Genomic DNA, 22,372 nt, shown 5'->3' with positions numbered 1-22,372 from the left:
GTGTCCTTCAACGTTCATGTGTTGTAAACTTAATCATCTCCAATGCCACAGTATTGGGAGGTGGGTCCTAAAAAGAGGCAATTTGATCAAGAGGGCTCTGCCCTCGTGAATGGATTAATATCACTCTTGTGGTGTAGATTAGTTATTGTGAGAGTGGATTTATTTTTTCAAATAATTTTGTTAGCCTATAATAGTTGTACAGGAGATACATTGTGGTATTTACATATGTGCTTATAATATGCCTTAGATGGATTCACCCCCTCCATTGTTCTCCCTCTTCCCTCCTCCCCACTTCTTAGAACAATTTCAACAGATTTCATTCTTCTATTTTCATATATGGATATAAAATACATCCACCACATTCCCCTTCATTCCCCCTTTTCCTTGTGATCACCCACCTCCTGTTAGTAGCCATCCCCAGAAAGACTTATTTTCTCCCTCCTGTCCTTCATTCTTTTTATTAAATATATATTGATAGTCTGGGGGGGTTGCATTGTACTTCAGGTATGTATATATCATGCTTTAATCAAATTAAACCCCTCTCCTCTATTACTTACTCATTCTCTATCACCAAGCTCCCCTAATATTCAATAACTTATTATACAGTACATTATATTATGTTCATATATAGATGTGTTATTTCAATATTTTTCATTCTCTAACATTTTCTTTATCTCTCCTGCCTTCTGTAACCCCCTCAGACAGACTCCCTAATACAATTTTGTTGTGAGTGAACTTGTTATAAAAGCCAGTTCAGCCTTCTCTTGCTCCCTTGATCTCTTGCTTTCTTGCCCTTCCACCTTCTGCCAAGGGAAGATATGGTGTAAGACCCTCGCCAGATGCTGGCACTACGCTCTTGGACTTCCCAATCTCCAGAACCATGAGCCAAATAAATCTCTGTTCTTTATAAATTGTCCCTTCTCCGGTATTCTGTCATAGGAGCAGAAAACAAAGTAGGAAACCAAGAAATACATTAAGCCAAAGACAAGCCCCATTTATGGTAATTAGCAAGCCTTGGTGAGCTGGTGACATCTCATATTCTTTACTCTGACTGAGTCATTGCCCATTAGGCTTCATCTTATAAATCACTTTCAAAGGCATACATCCTGAATTAATTTTTCTTAGATTGGCATCAATCTTGCTTGTCATTTGGCATTTTCTCAGATTCTCTCGAGCTGTCCACTTCATGATGAGAACAAAGGTGTTGGTTCTATATAGTAGTGATCCAGCAAGTTCTCTCTGGCTCTGCTCTAAGAATTTCAATCTGAAAATTTTTGTGAGTGTCAGGAACAGGCTTCTGATCCTATTCCCTGCCATGATTTCCATCAACCCACTGTGCAACTGCTCCTAGGTAGAGTCCCAGCACCCTTCACCCAGGAACCTTTGCAACACCACAAGGTAAAGTGAGGAAGCTGCAGCTTCTCCCTATCCCCAGAGAAGTCCCCGTCTTATGTTGAAGCTAGACGTCTGTTTGACAACTAAAAATATGCAGGAGTGTAGATCTGGGAGGGGCCTTTGTAGACTTCTAACTAATCACTGTACCTCATCATCTGACAACCAGACAGGGAAGGCTCCCTTCCCTGCTTGCTTGGTGGTATTTACTCAGTGTTTTCAACACTTTGCAGTTTCATCAGCCCAAAAGAAGTTCCAATCTCTTGGCTTTCTGACAACCTTCCATTACTGCCTTTCTGACTCATAGCCCTATTTCTCACTGATTTTGTGCCCTCATTCTCTAGACCACATTGAATGAAAAAGGGGGTTCATTCAGCCTCCATAAGGGTCCCTCATAAGGAGCAGGTCCACCCCACATGCTGGATCCCCAAATACTGCTTTCATTACAGGAAGGACAGGGGACCTGCTCCTAACAACTGCAGGTGCCCTCAGTATAGCCTCCCCACAGAGCGGCTTTTCCTGGCCTAGAACTAACTCCAGCATTGACATGGCTGAGGCCACATCTCCAGAAGGTTCCCAAGTTAGTAAACACCTAGCACTTAGGCCTTTCCCCTGGGCAATAAACTTATAGCTGGTTGCTAGGCTGGCCGATTCACCATTAACATCTGCTGGCTTCACCCTTGTACTACATAAATAATGCAGAAGACATGGGGGGTCCCTAGTTGCTATTTTATTTCCTAACTGAATTTCAGCTCCCCTGAAAGATATAAACTACACTGCTCCTTTAGGTACCTGGAGGGAGTTTTCCTTTCAGTTTCCAAGTAATCACACTGTCACCATCCTTTGTGGGGAACTCAGGAAATTCTATGTACCCCGTTCTCTCAGCAAACGCGTGGAACCTGAAAAGTGAGGGATGTTCAGAATTAGGCTGGTAGAGAGGTTTCTGCGCGTGCCTGTTAATCCTCCTAGGCCTGTGAATTTGTTCTTCTTGGTGCTAAGCATCTTGGTCTTTTGTTTTTGTTTCTGTTTCTTGATATGGCGGTCTCACTGTGTTGCCCAGGCTGGCCCTGAAACTCCCAGGCTCAAGCCATCCTCCTGCCTCAGCCTCTCAAGTAGCTGAGACTACAGGTATGCAGCACAACACCTAGTGCCATACATCTTAATCTTAACCATATTCACTGCTTTCCCTGTAGTTCGGCTTGTCAATTCCCACAAGCAAAGACAGAGTATGAGAAGTGAGACTGGTTTGGGATTTTAAGTGATGATATGTCTTTTCATTAGAGAGTAATTAGCTCAATCAAATGGTATTTCTTGATCCTGGGAAAAGATACTGTATTTATTCTCTTGTTCCTAGGGCACCATCATATCAACACAGTCTGGATGAGCCAGAACTCTAATGTGGGACCCTAACAGCAGCCATCAGCACAGTGGGCTCAGTGTTGAAAGCTGGTGACACTGGCAGCATTGATTAATTTGCTTATAGCCCAGAGGCCGCAGTCAACTGTAACTCAGCAGACACACACTTCCCAGGATTCAAGCTTAACTGGTAATGAAGGGAATTCCTGTGTGGGCGAACTTTCAGGACCCGCCTACTTAACATGCAGCCCAAGGAGCAGCAGCAGCACTGCCTGGGAGCTGGTCAGGGATACACGTTCCCAAGCTCCCACCGTGACCTGCAGTCAGAATATGTACTCTAAAGAGATCGCCAGGAAATTCATGTGCACAGTATAGCTTGACAAGTGCCTGCTGGTGTGGTATAGGGTGACGGTCTAAGTCACTCTCTTGAAGCCCTTCAACTAATCCAAAAAGTCAGTAACAGCTTGACATCAGTTTCTGATTAGCAGACAATGTTTTGGGTAATGCTAAGAGTTCCACCTCTGTTGTTACTCATTCAACTCAAAGAGAATCCTGCAGCATAGCTTGGAGTGGAAAGAGGAATGAACAAATGGCTCAAGAGGTCTAGGGGCTGTCTGGACTACAGAGGACCTCTGTCCTTAGAGGGTTTCAGATGAGACTGGAATAATGACTTGGTGGCAATGAACAAGTCAGCCTCGTTCCAGTGGCCCCTCATGAGGCCAGTGGTCTCTCAGCCTGGTTGTGCCCACCTTCTCTAGAAGCTTCATCCAAGGCAGAAATGGCCAGTTTCCATCTCCCCATGACCTCCTGTCAGGGCAAGGAGGGGAGACAGGTGAGGTCTGTCCTAGCAGGCCCTACACCTGAACACCAAGGCCTTCGTTCCCAGAATTTTCCATTCTTCTAATCTGAAGAACAGAACTGTAAGTCAAAATAAACCTTTTCTCTTTATAAATTGGTGTCTCAGTTATTTGTAATAGTTAACAGACTATCATACCACCCAAACAGATTGCAGCAGTTTCCAAGAGGTGGGGGCATACCAGGCCACCTAGAGCCACAAGGTCAGGAGGTTGAAGAGTGAGGCAGAAAGACAGGTAAGATCCTTTATTGTGGTTTTCTTTGGAAAGAACAGACAAAGCAAACAGGTTTAAGATTAGCTAATTTGAATAATTTCAGTGAGTTCAGTGGTGTAAGGCTGTCTCTAGTTATCTGGTATTGGCCTTGGGTGATCAGGGCAGAGGATAGAGATTCTGAGAGAGAGCTTGTGGGCTCTGGATTGGTCAGTTGCTATGAAAGGTGCATACCCAGGCCAGTCTTTTACTATCTCCAGGAATTGTTGACCCTGAGAAGGAAGTCTCTCCAGTGTCAGTATAGCTCCGTGATGTCCAAGCATCGAGATCACAGAACACAGAGGCATGGTTAATACATGATAGAGGGAAAAAGGTACATAGAGACCAAAAACTATGTGATAGGAGGGCAAGAACATAGTAATGGATTAGTTAAGAACACCACAAAGAATCCAAGATGTCGTGTAAGTGAATCACTCACTCTCTGTCACTCACGAGCGTACCTGCCATGGGTCTTGGCACTCAGATCCTTCAGGAAAGCTATAGTGGCTTCTCCTCTGGCGTTGAAGGACACTGTGCAGACAGGACATGGGATCTCCGAAGCCCTCTGCAGGAGAAGCTCCTTGGATTCTTCTGGGATGTCCCCCACCACAAAATAGTAAACGGATTCAATCTGCAAAACAGAGGCACCAATGGCTTAGCTCCCTGACGCACCCCAGCCTTACACTGGGCTCAGCAGCAATGCACTTTCCGCAGAACTTCTGAGGTTTGTTTGTTTAATGTGCAGAAAGAATAGCAGCCCTGCTCCGTGTTCTCTGAGGATATTGGGAGGCAAAGCCAGCCAGTGATGTATTCAGGAGGATACCTTGACAGAGGCAACATATTTTGGCAGATTTGGAGGACAGCTTCTTCTGGGACCACAAGTACATTTTACAGGTTATAAGGGGTTATTTTCAAGTCAAGAAACCATATTTTGACCCAGCCACTGAGGGAAGAAAGTTTATTAGCTATCTCCCAAGTCGGGGCCAGAATACTACAGTGCAAATTCACACATCTCCAATATGAGGCAGAATGTAGAAAGGGGTGTATATTCCCAGTTGGTTCATCCTCTTGTCACATCCCACCAGGAAAACACACTCTTTGGGAGGTGTGGCTGTCCTTACTTTATGCAGGTGGTTATGAACTAGGACTTCCCACTACTTCCTGCCTCACAATGCCATGCCAGGCCAGGCCACGAGCAGAGTGGGAGAATGAGCAACCCAAGCCACCAGGACATACATACACACACACACACACACACACACACACACACACACACATACCCTTAAACCAGGGATTCTGGGAGATGCATAGCTGACCTAGGTGGGAGACAATCCCAAAATAAGTGCTCTCTGCCTCGTTTAGACAGCCATAAAACTGTAAAGCCCACAACAGGAGGCTGTGATGACTGTCCTCCCCCAAACTCAACAATACCACTCTTGCTCTTCCCCAGGCTTCCCCTGTGTTCATCTCCCCTGCCACTAATGAGTTCTGTGACCTTAGGAAAGTGACTTAGTTTCCATTTCTTCACTTTTTTTTAAAAGGAGACAGTGCAGTTCATTCTTTATGACTGAATTTGTATATATTTATATAATCTCAAAAAATGAAAACCCAAGGAGATCCAGGAAGACACATCACCTCAACCTGTCTTAGAACATTCTCATTGATTGTTTCCACACATAAGTAGGGGGAAGGCCCCAGTAAATAGATTGGGTTTTAGGGAATAAATAGGTTCCATCTGTTTAGGATTCATGACCCTCTTCCTATTTTAATCCCAAACCCTAAATACCTAAATATAGTCACTAAATGATCTTCCCTCCTTCAAGCCTGGGACTTAAACTCACTGGCAGAGAAAGGGGTAGACTCACAGTTGGTCCCCCAGTGACTTAAGAGTCTCTGCTCGCAGTAGACAGGGCAGATTGTATGCACAAGAGGGCAGGGACAGCATGGGTAGCCAAGAGCCCAGACGGGGAGTTAGGAGAAGGTGAGAGTGGGGGCTGAAGCCAGTCTTCTTCAGCAACACTCACCGGAGAGCTCCCATCTCCTCCTATGCCTCATTCCTGCAGCCATTTCAACACCAGCTCCCTGGCTTTAAAACAGATGTACTGGGAAGTAAAGAATGGGGAGTATTGTAACTTTCTTCAGCTAGCCACACAGCAGGCCAAAACATTCTCCAGATGACTTATTAGGTGACCAAACTGTTCTTCCAGCAAATGCATCTGTTTCCTCCTTTTCCTGGTAACACACACTACCTTGTGTGGGATGTACTAAATGGGCCCCCACTTGGCTGCACTGTAAGTCACAGAGCTTTCCAGCTGGATCTGTGCCCAAGGTTATCATGAAGGCTGAGCCATCCTGTCATAAACCTCTAAAATGAAATATGACCCAAGACAGGATTGCCATGGAGAATCTCCCAGGGTTGTGAAGTCAACAGAGAAGTGAGGACAGACAGCTCTAGGTGGTATTGGCAGCTTCTGACCTTCATCGCCCTTCCATGTCAAGCTTCTCTGCTCTAGCTATCGCCCAAGAACCTGAAATCCTTGAGCAGAAATGATTTCCTTCAAGATTTCATCAATCTAAAAATTGTCATGACCATTATTGAGTCAGAATTTCCTTCCCTTTAACTATAGCTTTATCAACTATTTATTAACTTCATTACTCAGCTTCTTAATTGTGTATGTTTTCAGTCAACTCTTGGTTATCCATGCTCAGAATTCATGGGGCATGCTTTATTCAGAGGCCATCTATTCCACCTCACTCTCCTATACACAGCCTTTCAGCCTCTCCTTTCTGCTCATGTAATGATATTTAGAAAAACAGAAAGGAAGATGAATATGCCACTTACCCCTATCTCCCCACAAATGGACAAAATGCCTCTTAAAGCAAAAAGGCATTCAGATTATTTATTTGAGATGATAAGCTAAAGTGACTTATTTTATTCAAACTCACAGCAGACCCTGGAATACAAATTATTGCTATCATGCCCAGTTTAAAGCTGAAGAAACAGGTTAATTGACTTGGCCTTATAGTTGGTATACCCAGGCTTCTGGCCTGTGATGAGATGGATATAAATCCCAGAACTATGAAATCAAGGCCATGGGGCACAGAAGAGAATGAAGGAAGGCACTCTTTCACTTTCTGGGTTCCCTCATCACCCAAGGGTTCAGGCTTCTACACCCAGCATCATCACTGCTGACTAAAAGTTCGATGCAGGAGGTTGTGGAGCTTAAGGAAGATTCCTCATGGGAATCTTCATCCCTTAACCAGGACCTTCAAGCTCCTGGAGGAGAGGACCACGCTTGAGGCTCAGTGACAGCTTCTAGGCCAGGAGCTGCTTCTCCACTGACCAGACAGATGATGTGCACTGAATTTGATAAAAATAATGCATGGGCTCCATTCAGCTTCTTTAGAGTGAGTCAAGGGCTCTCATTACTTTATACTATATAAAACAAGGTGGCATTACTCCATAAAACAGGGTGGCACCTTTGTATGTTCACTTGAAATGTCTCATTCTGTCTGGGCCATTTCTTCTGCAGCTTCACACAGTAAACTGCATTCTTCCCAGTCAAGGAGGCCTTGACATCTTCCCAGCTGCAACTTGGGGAGGAAAAGAAGAAACAGAAGGAGAGCAGCTGCTTCTACCCTGACTTCCTTCTGCCTTAGCCTGCTGAAGCCTGCTTTCTCACCCCCAAAGCCTCCGGGTACAAAAATCTCCACTCTCCAAGGAACAAAAATGAAAGTCCAGAAGAATAGCAGCAAGAGGGCTAGAAAAAAATTTCTCTCTTGTTCTTCATTCAACTTTGAATACTGCAATATTTTTGGCTGACTCCAGACCCTGGGATCCAACCTTCAGATCCTCCCTGTACCTGTGCAGCCCTTTCCTGGTTTGAGCCTTTTTGATTTTCTGATTCCCTCCACGGTGGTCAGCACTCCTCATGATCTATACTAAGTCAATTCTACTTGGCTACCAGATCCTTCCTAAGACCTTTGACCATCACTGACTTTGTGGCCTTTCAGGCTGCAGGATACTTGTTCCAAACCATCATATCCACCAGAGTCCAACAAGGTTTAGCAAATTCACCTGCCCAATACTGTGCAGACCACCTCCCTTCAATTAAAACACTCAAATATGTGACATACCTTGGAGATGGGAATCCCTTGGACCCACATTTAGCTACTAAGCTCAAGCATATCAACATTATTTCCTTTCTATTCCTTCAATGTCCAACAAACATTTATAGAGCCCTTGTTAGACATTAGGTACACACAATTGAAATGTTTGGTGCCTCTCCAAACTACTACAAGGAAGCAAGTGAGGTGCCAGCTCCATGGACTGATGGGCCAGGCCTTCAGCTTAGGATCCAGAAAAACAGGCTCCTATGGGATCATGCAATCCTGTCTCTAAACTCACACACTTAGTTTTCCAGTGAATATGATTTAAAAAACTAAACATATGTATGCTATGAGGTAGTTGGAAGAGAGGCTGAGAGAACAAAAACAGACAGGTGCCTTGTAAGCAGATGGCCTTCTGAAAGCAGAAAAAAAGCCCTTCTGAGGCAGCCTAGACCACGGCTGCCCGGAAAAACAGCCTTCTCCCTCCCACAAATCCCTGCATCTGGCGTTAGCAGACCTTCCAGGATCTCCTGGCATATTGCCTCTCCTCATAAAGACCAGGGGAGCTACTAACTTGAAAAAGTCATATATCCTGAAACCAGAGGATACTGAAGAGCGGAAACCCTGTGCTGGCCAGCACAGCTGGGTTGTGAGGATGTCAACCCCTTACCTGCCAGACATTCCTCAACAGCCCACAGACTGCCCTTCCAGGTCCTTTCCCACAGGAATCAAAAATAATTCGTCCATCAGTAGTGCTCAAGTGCTATTATTTAAAGAGACCCCCATATTCTTCCTTGGCTCTTCTTAGACTCCAAAGATCACCTTCAGTCATCCATCCTTGTTCAGTCTTCCAGGTCTACTGTGGTTACAAAGCCAGGTCCTGAAGGAAGCCACTGGCCTTGACACAAATAACAGACTTGAATGTTAATTTTTGGACACAAGGTAATGCCCACTTTTTTGGTTCCTTTTAGGACCTACTTGTGCAAGGAGATTTTAATTCAAAGCAGGTTGTCATTATAGGAAGTCTGTATGTTTACATATACTGATCACAAAGTTTCTTAAGCCTTTTTCATTCCCTGCAGACTGCAGCTACATGATGGATTTGAAACTCACTGGGGTGTACGTGACTGGCGCAGAGCAGAGAAGCAGGCCCTCAGGGGACTCTATTTCCTCTCCCTCCCCTGCAAGCATGCTTTTTAAAAAAAACTCATAAAATATAGGGCATGGCATTTTATACATGAGGCAGTTGCTTTTACTAGACTTTTCCTTGGGACCACCCTCAGATAAAGATTGTAGATGGAGGAACACTGTGGTCTGTATTTTCTTCGAATTTGCCATATGCCACAGTCTCTTCTCAGGAGCTTTCAGGTTGTGTTTGAAGATCAGTGCTTGTGAACTTCTTTCTTGGTTCTTCACCTTCTGTGGGACTCCCCTGGAGCTCACTGAATTGTTCCATATTTTCTATACTTTGGATGAACCAAAGAGAAAGGAGAAACACAAACCAGAGGGAAATAAAGAAGAAAGGCAAGGTCACTGGAAGGTCTTGTAGCCACATCAGGTGACCGGAGTCAACTGAACCAACACAGTCATGTTCATAAAGAAAGAGCATGGAGGGGGAGGGGGAAGAGAAAAAAGAAAGAGCACACTTGTATGTGCACACACACACGTGCACACATCCAAAGCCTAAGGACATGTTCCATTTCTTGAATGCTTATTAAGGTGTCCAGACACTTGGAATTTTACAGATGTTGAAATAAGCTTGAAGGGCCAAAGAACAAAGTGGCTTATATTCAGTTCTCCCTAATGGAAAACATTTGCTTGTCTGGCTTTGTAAGGAAAAACAATGTGTTTCCAATTTCAAACCATCACCCTCAGTATTGATAAACATAGGCTGGTGGCAGCTGTGAGGGCTGTCCTTTAAAGATGCCAGTACATGGCCTCTTTGTGTAAGAAAGGACTTCTGAATGCAGTCAGGCAAAGCTTAACGCCTACAGAAACCCCAGACTTTCCGAGCAAAGCAAGCATCTGTATCCCAAAGGCATGCAGACCTACACCCAGCTGGGGAGGTGAGGGTGTTTAAGGGACCTCTCCTGCCCAGAGTACTTCCTCACCAGCTTGCCACTGCTCTGAACAGTCCTATCACTAGAGTCACTCACAGAAGCACTCACCCTGTGGCTGAAAGAGACATGAAACACCACCATTTAATCACTTCTTCCATGTAAAGCTTTATTTCCAGAAGGTCTCTATTAAAATACATATGTCATTACATTAGCACTCAAAAATGACCAGACTTATCAAAGTGGGTATACTTTACCTCTTAAAAAAGCACATGAAAGATCCATATATGAATAAGAAGAACTGGGAAAGATTTAGTACATGGGGGCTAGGGAAACCCTATTTCCTCACCCTCGGTGTTCTTTGAGGGTCTTCCAACCTCCCTCTTCTCCACCATGAAAAACAAGTTAGTTTCTCTAATTGAAAGGAGGGCAAGAGTGGAATTAATGTGTTAGAGATGCCCAACAATGGCCTCACTCCTTGTCTTTTCTTGATGCTCAGTAGAAGTGAGCAGTACTTGTCTCTCCCAGCACTGGCTACATAAGGTTCTGCCCTGAGCCCCAGTCAGCCCAAAGAGAACCTAGCTAGGCTCAGGAAACAGGTATTAGGGGGTCTCACTTTGGTTGGCACCAAAGCTGCCATTTTGATCTCCATCTGGGACCTGGAGTCTGTTTCTCAATTAGTTACAAATTCAGGGATGAATAGGATGATGACCTCTGGGGTTCTTCAATGCCAATGATGGGGCCTTTGTGGGATGCTCCTGGGAGGGGACCCAGGTTAGCTGAAAGGCAGTGTGAAGATAATAAGTGTGCAGAGTCTGGCTTGAGGCCACTTTGGTGATCTGGGCCAGTCAAAGATAGACACTTACAGTTTGATCTTTCCCAGCTTCCATCAGAGCGTCCAAACATCTAACTCTGTGCATAGTCATTGGTTTAAAAGTCAGTTTCTCAAGCCAACTGATGGCAGCTGCTATGGATTGTTCCGTCACAGTAGTGGCATGATCCCGCCACTTCATGGGCTCTTGAGAGACCCTGAAAGGAATCACATGGAGCAGTCACTGGGCAGTGGTCAATGCCACTCAAGGAGCACCAATCCTTAGTCTCACAGTCATGAGCATCAAGCTAACATCAATGTAATGAGAAAGGAGACACAGGAACAGTCCCCCAAAAGTCACCAATAAAATGTGTGAGCTAGCTTGTTAGGGAAAAAGTGCTTTCTGAATGCATTGCATAATTCCAAAGCACATTATCTTCCATAAACTGTAGTAAAATAATGTTTACATGAGAACAACAACAAAAGAAATCCTAAAAGGTATAAACATTAACAAGTGCTTTAAAAATACTGTGAGAAGGTGTTTTCACAAACAGGTTTATGTCAAAATATCTATCAACAAAATTACAATATTAAGATTTGCAAATTAGTAGAGATTTTATTGCCCGAAAATTTTATTTCTAATTCTTTCATGACATTGTTTACATTGTCCTGAAAGATGCCCATCAGCTACCTTTTTTTTCGGTTTAAAAAGTATATTGTTTGGAGTTTGGCACTGCAGTAGTTTTTAAATCCTGAGAAAATCTGATTAAACTATTTAGAGATTGAAAATGATGGATGAATCCCCCAACCTCAAAAACAAGAGCCATTTGAATTTATCTGTGTTTAAAATTGCAAATAAACTGGCCCAAATGGTCCCTATAGCCCTCCTCAACAGGCAGAGCTGGCTCACAATTGTGTGTGTCTTCTCTGGGCTGAGAAATCTGACTGAGTTGCATATATGCTAGAATCAACTTCCCATGAAAACAAAAGCTCTGAAGGCCTTAGCACTAAATTCCTTTAAGAATATACCGGAATAGGCTCTGAACTAGAACATAATTAAGTGTCATCCCCATGTTGTTCTCTATTGAGCTAAAAGTTTTTTATTTGAAAAAGAAAACTCCATTTGGTAGGTGTCCCCCCACCTTCTGATCCAGATGTTTCTTGTCAGGGAGGTACAACCACTATCCCAGATGAGAAATTATCACTGACATCCAAATTCTCATGAATCCAAGAATCCATAAATAATTGATCATGAAAACTCTAAAATACAGGAAATTCTATAACGGCAGCCAGCTGTTGCTCTGATTAAAGGGGTCAACTCACAGAAAAGGTCAATTTCAGTTGCAAATTCAGTCTGGAAAAATAGTAAAATTTGTGGCCTTGAAGTTCGTTATCCAAGCTAAAGTCTAAAATGAACAAAGATGTCTATCTATCTATCTGTCTATAGATAAAGAGATATATGTATATATATAATTTGAATATAGAATTCATATTCTCATATTTTGACCTTCCCTTGCATTGAAGAAAAGTATGTTTCTAAATCTCTTTTAATGTGAAAACTAAGATGCTGTGTACAAAGCAGATACAAGTTTCCTAAGATTTATTATTCACTGTGGAATTTCTGCTGAAATTGAACATTCTAGGAAATCATAAGATAGCACCTCCTTTCTCACCATAGTGAACTGTATTAGCTATGCTTCTTAACTCCAAATACGTGCAAACTGGAATGAAATTTCAGTGAAATAAATGCCGCCTCTGGGCACTCACCATATGATATTGAACTTGGTTATGTGAGCCACCTGCTCCTGGAAGACCATTGTCAGAGCGCCTTGGCACAGATTAATCTCCCCTTTCAGAATGTCACTGAAATCCAGCACTATGGTGATGCACTGTTCCAAGATGACACCAAAAATCTGCCGGCTTTTGCTGGTGAGCCAATCCATCCGCTGCTTGTAACACTCCACAGCCTGTGTCAAACATTCCACAAACTGATAGATCAGCTCTGATTTAGCTGTCAGCTTGATGAAAATAAAAGTAAAAAATGAAAACAATATGAGAGTACCAAAAATAAGTCACTGGAACCACAGTGATACCACCAACAATGGTGCATTAAAAACAATTCTATAAATGAGCTTCCAAGCCTCCCAGGATCCAAGAGGAAGAGTTCTGGTCTTACAACAGAGAAACTCTTCGATGATTCCTCACAGAAGAAAATATCTATTCAAAATACAGCACTCTTTAAAAAAAAATCTTCCAGATTGTGTCTTATTTTTATAGCTATAGATTGCCAGAAAATGTCATGGGGGTACTTTTAAGAAATTAAGCAGAAGAATAGGAGGTCATCAAAAGCAGATGGAAAAAAATAAGTCTCACTAAAGGTTTTCCTAACTACATCATGCCAAAACATTCCTGAGAATGTTTCACAGCATGCCAGCACATCTGCCTGGCTCCCTTTAAGGGACCAGCCCAGTTCTCAATCTCCCACTCATAATCTTTGTCTCTGTGTCTTCTGTCTCCCAGGCCAAGATCCCCCATACCTGGGTCACCCAGTGACAGGGACTTGCAGGCTATTTCTCATATGAATAAATAATTGGGTGGAGGGAGAGGGAATAAAGGAGAGTGATGGGGGGGTAAATTCAACTATGATACATTGTAAGAACTTTTGTAAATGTCACAATGTACCCCCAGTACAACAATAATAGAATTTAAAAAAGAAAAAAAGAAAGAAAGAAAGAATCCATCCTTCAAATAGATCAAGCACAGTTTGTAAGGCCTTTTAAAGTATAGGAAGGTAGAAGATATAGAAAAAATTACACCCCACTTTGTGAGAAACCAAATTTTAAAAGATCTGGTATTTTAGAAAAACAAAACAAAACAAAACTTTAACAACTCCTAGAACATACCCATACATCTAAAATGGTAAGGAAATGTGCTTTCTGAATGGATCACATAATTCCACATTTTTATGGCTCAGCTGTTTACATTTCTTCCCTTGCCCTTCCCCATGTCTCTCTCAAGCTCATTTTTCATGGTCCAGAATCCTTTTTCTGCTGCTTCTCGTGGCCCCATAAGGCACAATTCTTAACTCTCTCACCAGCTTCCACCACCTGTACTACAACACAGGAGTCATGTGGGATCAGATCACAGGGGATGCGGACTTAGGTGGTAAAGACAGGTGTTTTTAATAGTTCTGTAGTGATTTTAACACAGCTCAGTTTAAAAATAGACTTAGCAAACCAAATGAAAGTTTTCACAAAGATTCTTGCTTAGTTGGGGTCAGGTTTACTTTAAAAGGTAATTTAATTTTAAATAGAGTCAACCCTCCATATCCACAGGTTTAGCATCCTCAGGTTCAACCAACCTGGGATGGAAAATACTGAAAAACAAATTGCATCTGTACTGAATATACACAGACTTTTCTCTGCATTATTCCCTAAACAATAGCATTTACATTGCATTGGATACTATAATTCATCTAGAGATAATTGAAGATATACAAGAGGATATGCACAAGTTATTCAAATATTATGCTATGTTATATAAGGGACTTGAGTATTCCTGGATCTTGGTATCATCTCGGGGACTAGGATCCAATCCCCTAAATGGATGGAACAGTCCTTGGTGGTGCATGGATGCACCTTCATATGAACAAATATCTATATATATAGCCATGATGGAGCATGTGTCTCCTTCAGAGACTACTGTCATATTGCTTTTTCCCCTTATGTTCAAAGTAAAACAAAGTGTTGCTATGCAAATGTTTTCATCTCTGGTCAAGAGCTTTCTGTGCTAATCTTTTGCAGATCAAGGACTTCCCCAGCTTTCTTGGTCATGACTTTCATCATTGTACCAAAAGAAAACCTTCAACCTGAAACTTTGCATCCTCTGTGATCTGATGTGACCTTAGTATCTTGTCACAAGACCTGCCCATCTAGGGTATCATGACTTACGTTGTATATTCTGCCATCTTCTGCTCTACAGAACTGTGGAAATAGGCCATCAGCATACCGAGAAGCCACAAGTCTCCCCAGGGAAGTCACGTAATCTGCATTTTATAAAGATAATCCAAATGGCATATTACCAAATTTCTTATTTTTATTTCTAAATATTTTTCTCTGACACCATTCAAAGCATATCCCCAGTGACATCAACAATTTGTGATGCTTTGTATTCTTTGCATTTGTATTTGCACACACTAAATCATTGTTTCGAGGTACCATGAAAAATGTGACTATTTATGATGTGTGTAGACTTTTAACACACAAATGAATAAGGAAGAAGAAAAGAAATCATTTCTCTGGTTTCCAAGTTCTTTTATCCAGAATGATTAAGCAGAGGTCAAAAAAGACAAATGGAAATTATGTTTAATTCCTGAAAATTTTATTGAAGAGTTGGACTTAGTTTTCAGAACTTTAAAAATTCAACTTAGATGCCATCATTTGTCCTTTCAAGTGGATTCTGACTGAGTGAAATGAAGCAAACAATAGGTTCAGAGTAGCCAAGCACAATGTCAGAACTACAAAATTTCATTCTCATCAGAGAATATATGCATATGCTCATATGCTCTTCATGTATCCTTTGCACACACACACTTATTGAGCACCCACTATGCACTAAGTACAGAGCTATCTGATGGGAATATAATGCTAACTAAAACATATTCTTACTCCGTTGTGAAACTGCCAGAAGGTCACAGAGGCTTCAAGGATGAACCATGACTTGTCAGGGAAGATGAGGTAAGGTTTCTCAGAGACGTTCTTATAATGATAATGTGTTATCATTATCATCCCAAAGGTAAGAATAGACACTCGAATTCCATCAGCAATAAACCCACTCAGAAGATCTCTTAAATGCTAAAATCTCTATAGCCATGATTTCAAATTCTTAACTGAAATGATGTAAAGGCTTCCAATCACCAGAAATATTCTCTTTGTCAGTGACATTTATCTAGACTCAGGAGAGGACTGTTTTTTCAAGGCTTGAAAGAGGTAAGTCTATGGAAGGCTCAATAAGCTGTACTGCCAATTGAAATGCAAGACATTATGAGTTCTGTATCCAATGACAGTAAAGTAGATTTTACTGGCTAGCCCTCACATAATGATAAACTCTAGATAAAATTACAAAAACAACTCTCTGAAGGCATTAGAGGGCAGGCAGAAACTGGAGTAGCATTCATCTTTGAATGTCTTCTTTGAAAGGAAGACACTGGTGTGATGTGCATTTATTTAGCAGGAGAAATTAACTGCCTGCTAGAATAAAAATCAGCTCTCAATTTATCAACTGTTTATAGGAAACAAATTGTGGACTATCCATACAATGAAGTATTGATACATGCTAAAACATGGATGAACTCTAAAGAAATTATGTGAAGTGAAAGAAGTTAGTCATGAAAGACCACATATTATGAATTCCATTTGTATGAAATGTCCAGAGCAAGCAAATCTAGAGAGACAGAAAGTAGATTGCTTAGAGTTTGGGGTGGGGGAGTAGAGAGCTAAAGAGTCCAGAGTGGTTTCTTTTTGAGGTGATGAAACTGTTCTAAAGTTCACTATAGTAAAGTTTGCACATATCTGTAAGTATAGTAAAAACCACTGTGCTTAGAGCCCATAGCTCACACCTGTAATCCTAGCTACTCAGGAGGCTGAGATAAGGAGGATCATTGTTTGAACCCAACCTGGGCAAACAGTTCTGTGAGACCCTATCTTGAAAAACCCATCACAAAAAAAAGGGCTGGTGGAGTGGCTCAAGGTGTATGCCCTGAGTACAAACCCCAGTACAGCAAAAACAATGACAACAATAACAACAACAAAACTCCACTAAATTGTACACTTCAAATGGGTGAATAGTGCATGAATTAAATCTAAATAAAGTTATTATCTTTAAAAAATCAATTTTAAAATGGGAAAAACCAGCTTTCTTAGGAAAATATAATACAACCCAAGGTCTCTACAAATATCCATACTGTCCAGCATAAAATAAAAAAAATTATCACATACACAAAGAAAAGGAAAACTGTGTCAAAAGAAAAATCAGTCAATAAAACCTACCCCAAGATAAACTAAATGTTGGAAATAGCAGAATATGGCTCCAACATACTTATATTATGGGCATTTTATATCTAAATATATGCATATTATAAATATTTATATTATAAACATTATAAGTGTGTGGTTTTTTTCTTTTATTATTCATATGTGCATACAAGGCTTGGTTCATTTCTCCCCCCTGCCCCCACCCCCTCCCTTACCACCCACTCCACCCCTTCCTCTCCCCTCTCCTCAATACCCAGGAGAAACTATTTTGCCCTTATTTCTAATTTTGTTGTAGAGAGAGTATAAGCAATAACAGGAAGGGACAAGGGTTTTTGCTGGTTGAGATAAGGATGGCTATACAAGGCATTGGGATAAGAAAAATATGATTTTAGTAAGTGAAATATTATGAGTATGGATGATTTCTCTGATGAAAAATAGAAGTCAGAAGGCAACAGGTTTACATGTTTAAAGGCAAAAAGATAACAAATCTCAACCAATAATTCTATATCCAGAAAAAACATCCTTTAAGAATAAAGGTATTTAGTTGTAATACACTTGTGCATGGAAGTAATGATAGGAATCTCTCTGTATAGCTATCCTTATCTCACCTAGCAAAACCACTTTGTTTTTCTTATTATTGCTTATGTCTTCTCTTCAACAAAATTAGAGAAAAGGGCAGAACAGGTTCTGCCTGCAAGTGGGATGGGGGGGAAGAGGGGGCAGGGGGAGAAATGGCCCAAACAATGTATGCACATGTGAATAAATGAATAAAAAAAGAATAAAGGTATGGGGGGAGGGAGATGTGAGAGAAGGGTGGAAGGCTGGAGTCTAACCAAGGTACTTTGTGAGCATATATGGAAACGTCACAGTGAAATTCCCCTATACAGCCAATCTATGCTAATAATTTTTATATACAACTAAAATAAGTCTAGGCAATGCCACTAGTGATGACTTTGTAAGAAGAATATTAAGGTAATTAAAAGAAAATTGTACCCTTAAAAAAAGAATGAGGGTAAGGCCTTCAGTGTTTAAAAACATGGATGAAATGTACTTTTTCCCCTTCAACCCCTAAGTATAACTAAAAATCACGACTATATATAAAGCAATATAAGAATAATATAAAATGTATAAAGTAGGAGACAGATTGACTAGGAGAAAAACTACAGTAAAACCTCTATCTCAACTAACAAAGGCTGAGTGGAAAGCTTAGATTTCTAACCTTGCCAGGCTATAATAAAGTGCCCTCCAAATGCCTGCCAGGGTGATATCAAAGAAGACACAGTGGGGATGAAGGGCTTTCACTGCTGCCAATCAGTAAGAAGTTTCCACACCAGCATATCAGTGAGGACAATATAGGTGACCTATATTTCCTGTATCACCTGACATTAATGAAGCATCCTTTGCCTCTCTCATTGAGGTAGAGTCAAAGAATCCCTAGCAAGGAGTCAAGACATTTCCATCACTCAAAAGTAATAAGACCTCTCATCCAGTGTCAGTCAAGGCTACATGGAGAGCAAAAAGAAAAAAAAAATATGACCCTCTCTTCTAGCCAGAGTAGTATCAAAGAAAATCTAGGGGGAAGTTAGAGCTACCACCACTGCTATCCTTTATAAGAATCTCCAATTCCTATGAATGTCAGCAGAGTCTGAAGGGAGAACCTGGACTTCTATCCCTATCTGACAACAATTATAGGGTATCTCCCTTTATCCACCAGAGCATTATCAGAAGAGGTCTGCTAGAATACAGAATTAAATAAGATCCAGAGGCTAATTACAAAAAAGAAACTGCCTTTGTTTCAGTAAAAAAAAAAAATCACTCATCATCCACAAAGCCAGCAATATCTCAACATAAAAAACAATTGTGTCAACACTGAGATGGCACAAATGTTAGAATGATCAGACAAGAACTTTTGTAAATGCCACAATGCCAACACCCAGCACAACAATAAAAAAGAATATATGAAATTTTAAAATGAATTGATTAAATGATAAAAAAATTTTAAACAAATCACAACAAAAACACTTTAAGAAGCAATTAAAAACATGTTTAAATGAATAAAAACATATAAAGTCTCAGAAAAGAAGCAAAAAATACATAGAAAAGCCAAATATAAATATTAGAAAAAAAATATCTCATATGAGTAAGGGAGAAAAGATGAAAATGTATTCAAGTCATCAGGGAATAGCCCACCCTCCCCAGATTACAGAAATTATCACAACTTCTCAATAATAACCCTAAATGTAAATTGTCTTAATTCTCCAATTAAAAGACACAGACTGACTAATGGGTATATTTTTTTAAAAATCTAACTGCTGTCTACAAGAAGCATACTTCACTGGCAATGACACACACAGACTAAAAATGAAAAGATGGATAGTGATGTCACAAGGAGATAGAATTCAGCAACAAGACAGAGTAGCTATACTCATATCTGACAAGGCAAAACTGAAGCAAAAATTAGTCGATGATAAGTCACTACATATTGCTAAAGGGAAAAAAATCCATCAAGAAGATATAACAAATGTAGATATATATGTGCCAAATTTTGGGGCACCCAATTTCATAAAACAAATACTACTGAATGTAAACAAATAGGCAGATCCAGATACAATAATAGTGGGAAATTTCAATACCTCACTGTTATCACAAGATAGGTCATCTAGATAAAAGTTTAACAAAGAAACTTCAGAGTGAAATTGCACTATTGAGCAAATGAACTTAACAAATACATAATATTCCATCCAACAGCTATAGAATATTCATCCTTTTCAGCAGGCCATGAGACTTTTCCAAAATATATTACATCTTAGACCACAAACCAAGTCATAGTGAATATTAAAAAACTGAAATAATTTCTTGTATCCTATCAGTTCATAATGGCATAAAACTGGAAATCAACAAGAGAAGCTACAGAAATTATACAAACACACAGAGACAAAAAAAGACACTTTTGAAAGACCAATAGGTCATTGAAGAAATCAGGGAGGAAATTAAAAACTTCCTAGAAATGCAAGAACTCACTGACTCCATCAAAAGACCAAACTTGAGAATCATGGGCATCGAAGAAGGAAAAGAGGTACAAGCGAAAGGAATGCGTAATATATTCAACAAAATAATAACAGAAAATTTCCCAAATCTAGAGAAAGATATTCCCATACAGATGCAAGAGGCCTCCAGGACACCAAACAGACCAGATCAAAATAGAACTACTCCACGACATATCATCATTAAAACAACAAGTTCAGAAACTAAGGAAAGAATATTGAAGGCTGTAAGAGAGAAAAAACAAGTAACATACAAAGGTAAACCCATCAAAATCACAGCAGACTTCTCAACAGAAACATTAAAAGCAAGAAGAGCATGGGGTGAGATCTTCCGGGCACTGAATGAAAATAACTTCAACCCCAGGATACTCTACCCAGCAAAGCTATCATTCAAAATAGATGGAGCAATAAAAGTCTTCCATGATAAGCAGAAACTAAAACAATATGTGACCACAAAGCCACCATTACAAAAGATTCTGCAAGGGATCCTGCACACAGAAAGTGACACCCAACTTAACCATGAAAAGGCAGGCAGCACCAAACCACAGGATAAGAAAAAGCAAGACAGTAGAGAGTAACATCAAGTTAGGTACACACAATCAAACCTTCAAATAACTAAGACAACTAAATGGCAGGAATCACCACATACCTATCAGTACTAACACTTAATGTTAATGGACTTAATTCACCCATCAAAAGACACCGTTTGACAAAATGGATTAAAAAAGAAGATCCAACAATTTGTTGCTTACAGGAGACTCATCTCACCGACAGAAATAAGCATATGCTTAGGATGAAAGGCTGGAAGATTTACCAAGCCAATGGCCCCCGAAAACAAGCAGGAGTAGCAATACTTATTTCTGACAAAGTAGACTTCAAACCTACATTGATCAAATGAGATAAAGAAGGACATTCCATACTAATAAAAGGGGAAATAGACCAAAAGGAAATAATAATCATCAATCTGTACGCACCCAATGTCAACGGACCCAATTTCATCAAACATACCCTGAAAGACCTAAAAGCATATATAAACGCCAACACAGTGGTTGTGGGAGACTTTAACACTCCATTATCATCAATAGATAGGTCATCCAAACAAAAACTCAATAAAGAAATCCAAAATCTAAAATATGCAATAGATCAAGTGGACCTAGTTGATGTCTACAGAACATTTCATCCAACTTCTACACAATATACATTCTTCTCAGCAGCCCATGGAACCTTCTCCAAAATAGATCATATCCTAGGGCACAAAGCAAGCCTCAGCAAATATAAGAAAATAGAAATAATACCGTGCATACTATCTGACCACAATGCAGTAAAAGTAGAACTCAACAACAAAAGTAAAGACAAAAAACATGCAAACAGCTGGAAACTAAATAACTCATTACTTAATGAAGAGTGGATCATCGATGAAATAAAAGAGGAAATTAAAAAGTTCCTGGAAGTCAATGAAAATGAAAACACAACCTACCGGAACCTATGGGACACAGCTAAGGCAGTCTTGAGAGGAAAGTTTATAGCCATGAGTGCATATATTAAAAAGATTGAAAGATCCCAAATCAATGACCTAATGATACATCTCAAACTCCTAGAAAAACAAGAACAAGCAAATCCCAAAACAAATAGAAGGAGAGAAATAATAAAAATAAGAGCTGAAATCAACGAAATAGAAACCAAAAAAACCATACAAAGAATTAATGAAACAAAAAGTTGGTTCTTTGAAAAAATAAACAAGATCGATAGACCCCTGGCAAACCTGACTAAAATGAGGAGAGAAAAAACCCAAATTAGTAGAATTAGGAATGCAAAAGGGGAGATAACAACAAACACTATGGAAGTCCAGGAAATCATCAGAGACTACTTTGAGAACCTATATTCAAATAAATTTGAAAATCTTAAAGAAATGGACAGATTTCTAGATACATATGATCATCCAAAACTGAACCAAGAGGAAATTAATCACCTGAATAGACCTATAACACAAAATGAAATTGAAGCAGCAATCAAGAGTCTCCCCAGAAAGAAAAGTCCAGGACCTGATGGATTCTCTGCTGAATTCTATCAGACCTTTAAAGAAGAACTGATACCAACCCTCCTTAAACTGTTCCATGAAATAGAAAGGGAAGGAAAACTGCCAAACACATTTTATGAAGCCAGTATTACACTTATCCCAAAACCAGGCAAAGACACCTCCAAAAAGGAGAACTATAGGCCAATCTCCTTAATGAACATTGATGCAAAAATCCTCAATAAAATAATGGCAAACCGAATTCAGCAACACATCAAAAAGATTATTCACCACGACCAAGTAGGCTTCATCCCAGGGATGCAGGGGTGGTTCAACATACGAAAATCAATAAACGTAATAAACCACATTAACAGAAGCAAAGACAAAAACCACTTGATCATCTCAATAGATGCAGAAAAAGCTTTTGATAATATCCAACATCATTTCATG

General features: G+C 40.3%; 1 protein-coding gene across 1 annotated transcript in view; it reads right to left on the bottom strand.

Moving 5' to 3' along the window:
* The window catches only part of Vwa3b (von Willebrand factor A domain containing 3B), a 225,483-nt gene that overhangs the window by 181,639 nt on the left and 21,472 nt on the right, over nt 1-22,372 (bottom strand). The window contains exons 2-6 of the mRNA XM_074050295.1: nt 14,783-14,877; nt 12,600-12,850; nt 10,888-11,050; nt 4,316-4,485; nt 2,185-2,291 (exon numbers count right to left, since the gene is read on the bottom strand). Of these exons, the coding sequence (XP_073906396.1) occupies nt 2,185-2,291; nt 4,316-4,485; nt 10,888-11,050; nt 12,600-12,850; nt 14,783-14,877 (786 nt within the window). The remainder of the gene's footprint in view (nt 1-2,184; nt 2,292-4,315; nt 4,486-10,887; nt 11,051-12,599; nt 12,851-14,782; nt 14,878-22,372) is intronic.

Source organism: Castor canadensis, chromosome 12 (assembly GCF_047511655.1).
Source record: "Castor canadensis chromosome 12, mCasCan1.hap1v2, whole genome shotgun sequence".
Lineage (NCBI taxonomy): Eukaryota > Metazoa > Chordata > Mammalia > Rodentia > Castoridae > Castor > Castor canadensis.
The sequence above is the reverse complement of the archived record's forward strand: the minus strand, read 5'-3'. Positions and strand labels throughout refer to the sequence as shown.